The 8,199-nt window shown below is 36.6% G+C and overlaps 1 protein-coding gene across 1 annotated transcript in view; it reads left to right on the forward strand.

The window, feature by feature from the left end:
* plxdc2 (plexin domain containing 2) overlaps window positions 1-8,199 on the forward strand; it is a 100,922-nt gene that overhangs the window by 52,581 nt on the left and 40,142 nt on the right. Inside the window, exons 3-4 of the mRNA XM_015377473.1 lie at window positions 100-246; window positions 4,989-5,058. Of these exons, the coding sequence (XP_015232959.1) occupies window positions 100-246; window positions 4,989-5,058 (217 nt within the window). The remainder of the gene's footprint in view (window positions 1-99; window positions 247-4,988; window positions 5,059-8,199) is intronic.

The following is an 8,199-nucleotide window of genomic DNA, read 5'->3' on the forward strand; positions in this document are numbered from 1 at the left end:
AAGTCAGAGCTTATTTATGTAGCAAAGCACTTTGTTTTACGTTCATGCTATTACATAAACTCAAATCTCAAACCTTTCTTTGCTTTGTCATTCCTGTAGGAGGACATGGATCACAACTACTACACATCAAAAACATACGGCCCCTCAGATCCTATGAGCAAAGACTTGTGGGTAAATATTGAACAGATGGAGAAGGACAAAGTAAAGATCCATGGGATTCTATCCAACACACACAGGCAGGCGGCGGTAAGTCAACAACAGCCTGATGAGCAATCTAATGGATGCTATATGTTATTTAAGCCCATAGTTCTGTCTTGCAGAGTATCAAAGTATTTTCATTGTTTTTATAACCCTTGAGGTTTTTCACAAAGTGACAGTTTACAACTACAGACTTGGACAACATATTTAAAGTTGTACGACGACATAACATAGAGCAGTTTTGTACAGATGTTTGTACAAGCATAAACATGAAAATTATGGCACGCTTTGTTTTATTAAACCCTTATGATGATAATCCCTCAAAACAGCCCATAGTTGTAGAAAAGGGGTTTTGTGTCAAATTCCACTTACTTCATAGTAACTTACTTTGTGTTGGACTTTTACACAATATCCCAATACAGTATGTTGACATGTAGTTTAAATCTAACAAAGTGTTGAAAGATAATAGAAATATGTATAATTTTGTAAAGTAGATATGACCAGAGGTCCGTATTGACTAGTTACATTTGCAGGACTTATGTTTGAAAACGAGTTTTATTAATAGTATTATTAAGATTTACAGCTACTCCTACAGTATCAGTATAATCATTGAATAAAGAATAAGCTTGTTTTAAAAAAAGCACATCTGAAATAGAAAATGTAAGTTATTAGCTTGTAAAGAAACAAGGATTATTAATTTAGACATTGTTTTCTAATCTGCATAGCCTGCTGTTGTAATTGAAGGTTAAATGATTGCAGTAAATATCTATATATTCCCAACTGTAATTACTGTAAGTGTTAATTATGTATGTTTGTGTTTTCCTGTCTGGAGTTATTTTCAACCACATTTTTTTTTCTTTTCTTATTCTTTCAAAAAATGTACTAAAATTTGTTTCTGCTTGAAAATAGATTTTTTAAATACTAAATGAAATGTTATTAGTAGTCACTCAATGCTGAAATAGGCTTTTTACCAAAAACCTTTTTACTCTTACTTTAGTAAGTTTTTTAGTTGATAATTTTTACTTTTTACTTCAGTAGGGATACGTTGAAACAGAATTTGTTGTCTACTCCACCTTTCTCTATTGATAAGTCAACTGTGTTACACTATATGTAGGCTGTATTTAACAATTGGCAACTGGCAATTATTTAAATTAATCTATGACACATTATATGGAATAATTGAAATACTTTTGAATAACATGCAGGTCCCTTGCAATAATAAAACAACATAATTAAACTTCAGTGTAGGCTACTCCCAATATCATTATATGATAAAAGTGCAAAATAAGAGAACATGTCCGATAAAAATAGAAAAATCTTGGGTTGTATAAAGAGAAACCTGAACAAGACTCATAAATTACACATTATCAAGATGAAGAAGGAACAGGTTCCCTGAAGACCTGCCTGCTTGATGTCAGAGTGACGGTGTAAATCAACACTGGAGCAGTGGAGAGTTAATCATGATTATGACCATGTAACACATTCGATCTGTCAAATGTCAAAGAAAGATTCTCTTTAGCTTGATTAATATCTGCAAAAATGTTTAATAACACATTCATGCAAAAATAAGTTAAAGCAGAACCAAAGAAACTTAACAGGAAAAGCATTATGAGATGGCTGCACAATTCTGCAAAAATTAAAAGTTGCAATTTTTTTATAATTTTTTATTTTATTTTAATTTTATATTGATTTTCCCCGCCCTTGCCACAATCATAAAGATATTTAGCCCAGGGTGACCTTGAGAGCTCTTGTCCAGAGTCCACTATCACAGGACTTTTCTGTTCCTAGCTTTGATCAAAGAAATAGCTGCATTTTTCCCTTATATTTGTTGACAAATCCTCTTAAAGTGTTTTACTGTCACCTGAAGGGCTGGGGTCAGACAGTTAATGTCTTACTCTCGTAACATGCAACATAACCGAAATTAAGTGATTCTGTGACTGAGATTTCATATATTGTAAATTGCGATTATATTGAAAATGCAATTAATTTCTTAGCTTTAGTAAAAACCAGCGAGTGACTTCACCTAAAGACTTTGACTATTTTAGAGGCAAGCAATAAAAAATCTATGTAGTATCGACAAAAACAGGCAGCTTTCTATAACAGGAGTCAATTCTTTTAAAAATGTATGTCACACCGACAAAACCGGAAGGTACTATGAATGAATGAATGTTGATGGCATAATGGCCCTAATATATACACTGCAAAAACGTTCTTAAATTGAGTAAAATTTTCTTAAAATAACTGTATTTACCCTTAATTTGAGTAGGAAAATAAGATTATCTGCCAATGGAATGAGCAGTTTTACCATTAAAATAAGGTAGTTAGTTATTATGCACTTGAAATAAGAGACTGCATGTGTTTTTTTTTTTATTTTACATGTAAATTGTCTTATTCCATTGGCAAAATGACTCCCTTGTCTGCTTAATTGAAGAAAAGATGCACTCATTTTAAGAAAAATTGACTTACTTAGATTTACATTTTTTGCAGTATTAAAAAAAGCAACTATTCTGCTTATTTGCAGCACAGAAACACACATAGCAAAAACTGCAGATCCTGTTTGCAGGAAGCTCCGTAGTTAATAAAAGAGGACATTGTTTTTCTACACGTTCGAGAAACTGTTTTCCTGTTGCGAATAGGATTTTAATATTTTGACTATCATTTTTGACATGTCAATGCTGTCAAACATAAAATGTTAATTAGTCAAGGTGGTGAATTAAAGTGAGATTGGGCTTTCTTCAAAGAACATTAAAATCTATACATCAGATGCCAGTTTCTTACATCTTCAAGCTATTGCTCTCTGATGACAATTCTCAATGCCTCCTCCTCGCTGGACAAATCAGCATATAAATCTCTACTATATGAACTCAGATTGGATCTTTATGGATTTATCTTTCATATTCCAGCACTAAAAGACCAAAAAAAGCTGTTGTTTTCCATGCAGTTTAAATTCTTATCTGCTGCTAGTTTAAAGCCCTCCCTCCAAGTCGGTGCAGGCAGGTGACCCATGTGAGCTGCATACTGATAAAGTCACATAAGTCAGCAGCCGCCGACCAGGGAGACAGAGCAGCATGACAGCAGGGAGAAAGGAAGTAACCTGAGTGAACAATAGTTGGAGAGGAGACAGAATAGAGTCCCTCATTGTGCTTTCTGCTCCTCTGCTTTCAGTCTGTTATAATGATGGGTTTAACTTTACTCATTCAAGGATGATATATTCCTGCTGAAAGAAGACATTTGAACTATTTTGGCTTATTCTCCAACTTTGGCTTGGTTTGACAAATCGATAAGTAAATAGCCTCACTCAACAGGGAGATATATGGATATATGGAAATCCTGGATGATTCACTGAGAAGGGAAAACCATCTGTGTTGGACTGATCTGAGGCGTGACAGAGGGGAAATGTTTCAGTTCATTGTAATGGGCAGTAAAAATCCTAAGAAACTGCCTTAAGCTTAGCAGAACATACTCCTTTCCAGACCCACCACCTGCCAAAACCTTGGCCCAGACACAGGAAAAAATGGCTGGTAGAAGTCAGAAAACAAAACATGATAAGGCCAGCTCTACCAGATGATTTCTGCAAAGTTAAGCTGACACAGTTTGTGAGATTCAGGACGGTTTACCACAAAACTACTAACGGAGGGCTATGTAGTTACAGTATTTATTGCAGCTGCCGATCTTCATGATGGCCTCTGGCAGTTATTGTGACATATTTAAAATGGTGCAGCCCATAACTGTGGTATGTGAGCATAATCTTCTCTGATATTCTTTGATAAGTTGATAAATATTAAATGGTATTTTAGCTCCAATAGTTAAATCTCAAATGGTTATATAATCTGGAATGCAGTGCCCACTGATGAAAATACATCTTGTGATTTGTCTGCCGATGCGGGACCTCACTTGGTCCTGGACAGATGGAAGTAACGCTGAAAGCGACCATCATCCAGTCACAGCTCCTGAATCAGGTGATTGTTCTTGCCAGACTGGGAAGAAATCTAGAGGATCTGGTGGACCCAGCAACACATACCCTGTCATTCTGCTTACCGCATTAAACAAAACAGCTTGACTTGCACAGTAAAACCATTGGGTTGAAAAGAGAGCAAGATAGAAACTTCTGATATCTGATGATGTAGCGAGCCGAGCTGGGTGAAATTCTGCCAGTGTTGTTCTGAATGGGATGTTTGATGAAAACCAAACCTAGTCCCACTCCTAAAAACAGAAAACAAAGGTTACAGTTCACAGAATCACCTCAGTAAATAAAGCTACATGTTTTATACAATCGAATAAATGTGAGTCTGATTTTATGTAAGAAGACAATGTCAGGTAACCCAAATATAAAAAGGATTCCAAATATTTCACCAAATATTTTTTACATTTACAAGAAAATATTTAACTTAAGTTATTTTGCTAATTGATGATAAGTTATTAATCAGTGATATTGAATTATTTTGTATCCAGATTCATTACTATCTTAAATGTAACTTAATGAAACAGTATTTAAAACATTATAGTTTATCTCCTTATCAACCTATTAATAAATACTTTATTTACTCTTCTAGAAGCAAAACATTTTACTGCCAAGATTTATCTTTGTTTCACATAATCTTGTGAAATGTGTGCCACAGACCATCAGTTATTTCCTGTATTAAAAAAGCGCCCCCTCTTCGCTTAACTTTTCCCCATTTACTCTCTGGTCTTTATTCTCTGTTGTATTTAAGATAAAAAGTAGTTTCTGCTTTGATTTTCTGTTACCTTTATTTTTCTGACTTAAACCATCTGTCTGTTTTTCCATTCAGAGAGTTAATCTGTCCTTCGATTTCCCGTTTTATGGACATCTCCTGCGTGAAATCACTGTGGCAACTGGTGGTAAGTTAGAGTCTGCTTTCTCAATAGAAGTCATGCCTGTAATTGTTGGAGCAACAGCATGTGCTTGGCATAGCAGAGTGTTCACTGTGATTTTTTTTTTTTATTGCTGTGAGATTTAAGATTTCAGACAGTAATGTGGAGAAGCTGAGCAGAAAGTTTGGATTTTGCTACCTTTTTGCTTGCAGGCTTTGCTAAAGTGTTTACCAGCTGAGACCAGATTTCTAAATACACTTTAAAAAACACAGCTATTATGTTTCCTTTTCAGTTAAATTAGGATTACCAAACTTATTTCTATATGTTAAACAATAAAAGAAAGGAGATTTTTTTTTACTTTCTTCAAAGTCTAAAGTTGCATACCATAAAGTAAGAGGACTGACTTTTAACAGTTAAAAAAAAAGTAAATCTTATGATGTGCTTCTATTCTGGTTGATTTACTATAACTTGAGTTGAACTGTGGCACCAATGGGTGTATTTTAAGCAATATCCATAAACACTCTGCTTAGTTTTGTGATATCTTGGCAAAAAAAAATCCACAACGTAAAAATAAAAAGAGAGATCAGGGAACATATCCCAAAAAATGTCTTTTTTTATAATACTAATCTTTTTCATCCAACTTCTAAAGTTGTCATGCCAGTCTGCAGTGTATTTTAGGATATACACAATATCCAGTAATATACTGGTCAGGGAGAAGATGGATTCTTCCTTCCTGTGGTGCTTGTATTTGTTGTGAAATCTGTATATTATTCCCAGACTAAAAATAAAAGACCTTGTAAAGCTTCTGGCTGAGGGTGTTACAGCTCATTTACATTGTCATCCTTCAAAAATTTCAAAATGACCAAATTAGTTCCAAAGAGGCTGTCAGACCCAGAACAAGAGGACCTAATATTCAAGGTGGAGAGACAGTAAGGTTTAACAAAATATTTTTTTAATATGTAGCAGAAGAAAACCAAGACGGTGTCTAAGGCAGGAACCTCTGGACTTAAAGTTCAGTCCGTTCCCAGAGGATGAGATTGGTTCCAGCTTGACGGCTGCCAACAAGACACGGCATGCGCCGCCCAGAGAGTCCCAGATGGTGTAGTCCTGGAGGTCAGATGAAAGGCAGGAGATCAGACCTGAGTAGAAAGAAGTAAGGCAGGATAATCCAGAGAGCAGAGCCAAAGCCGGTGTCGAGAAGTTGCACAGGAGTCAGGATCAGGAGATCAGAGAACTTAAGAGGTACCGAAGGGAAATCCAGGTCAGAGTCAGAAATCAGTTCCAGGTTCGGTACAAAGGTAGAATCCAGCAGAAGTCCGAGGACAGGTCAGGCAACCAGATCAGAACAGGGACAGACACGTTCAGAGGTCCAGAGGCAGAACTGGTCAGGCTCAGGTAATCAAAAACAGTCAGGTATTCTAGATAACTCTCACCACAAACTTGAATAATCTGGTACTAATGATTGGTCCAAAGGCTGGTTATATAGAGGCTGAAGCAGGTGGATCAGATGAACGGTAATGGGAACTGGGCAGAGCTAGGCATGTGAATGAAATTAGTAATCAGGCCAGTTATCATCACCAAGATCATGACAGAGGCTTAAGGTCAACGGAGTTTATGTCATGGAGACACCATAATTAATCTCTGGTCTCAGTCTCGTAGAAAATTAGCTGTGCAGAGTGGAGATGTTGCATGTAACCAATGAGGTTTACAAAGTTGACTGAGTTACACCTTTGGGAGGTGTTTGCAAATATACTAGCACACTGCAGCGAAAGGTTTCAGGAGGATTCCCAAAATAGTGGACCCAAGTCATCCATTTAAAAAGGGTAGTCAACAAAAACCCAGCAAATGCAACTACTGTACGTTTCTAACTTTGTCAAAAAAAAAAAACACAATCAAATAAATAAAAACAAAAGCTACTGCATTTTTTTTTTGTCTATTTATCTGTTATATGACAAACCTGATTAAATAAAGAGTAATAAACAGAGCTAGTCTCTCAAATTGGTGTGCTACTGTTTCGTCAGTCAGAAGGGGAAAAAAGTTTCTTTGTGTACATTATATATAAGTGTATGATTTTCACTATGTACATGTCTCTTACAATACTGTATTTGAGGGAATAAATTACAAATGTCTGGATTAAAGTGTGTTGTTTGGCAGAAATAACCCAACAAACCTCTAACAACTGTGAGCCAGCCAAGTGGTCAGCGTGATAGGAGACTGGAGAAATTTCTCACCTCTATGGAATAGTCTGCTAGACTGAAAACAAACCCCTCCCAACATTCAGCAACTGCTTGCCTTCCTTTTCAAGACTTAGCAGAGGAGAAACCAGACCCGTGGTATTTGGGCTGGAAAGCGGACTCTGCCAAGTCCCACCCTGACAGACTCAAATACGGAGGTGGGGGAATCAGACAGTGTGAGGCAGAGGAACGTGACAAAGCACTTGTGTTCACTACAGTGTGCAAAGCAATTTTCCACTTGAGTCTTGACAGCAAGACCACAAACAGCCCAGCCAGCTTTTATCACATGAAAGACCGCTGCTCGGCTTTTACCCAACTATTCCAGAGATGCAGGCTTGCCCTTCTCTGAAAAGATGGAGAAATGATTTGTTGTGGTTCTTATCATCATCACCATCATCACTGCCTAGATCCTTAATTTCTGGAAGCTGGCTTTAGAGAGGCTCCAGAGGGATGGGCTTGCAACATACAAGCAAGGAGGAGATAACAAGTATTTGCATACTGCTAGACAGAGATGGAAAGGCAGCACCAACGAGTTAGAGGAGGAGGCAGCTATCTTCCTCTCACAGGCCTTAGGGGTTTTGATCTGAGACTTCCTCCTCCCGTACCCCCTTTCAGTCAGCCCATCCTCTCATCAATCTGTGATCCTGTAATTTCATTCAGTCACCAATTTAAGAAATATTCTTTCCACTAGATCTACATAAATAGATGGTCATAATAACACAGTATATATTCCAATTCACAAAGACATCATTTCGGAGCAATTTGCAAACCAACAAGTTCCAGTTTATATCCAATGATGTCAACCCCAATTCTGCCTAAATAAAAACAAAAGGTGAATCCAGTTAATTTCATATCAGTTTACTTTCACATTGAGATTCTAATCCAGTTACATACCACCAAATTAAATCCAGATTAGGTTACTGTCATATGTAGT

This window comes from Cyprinodon variegatus, unplaced genomic scaffold, assembly GCF_000732505.1.
Source record: "Cyprinodon variegatus isolate N-32 unplaced genomic scaffold, C_variegatus-1.0 Scaffold154, whole genome shotgun sequence".
Classification (NCBI taxonomy): Eukaryota; Metazoa; Chordata; class Actinopteri; order Cyprinodontiformes; family Cyprinodontidae; genus Cyprinodon; species Cyprinodon variegatus.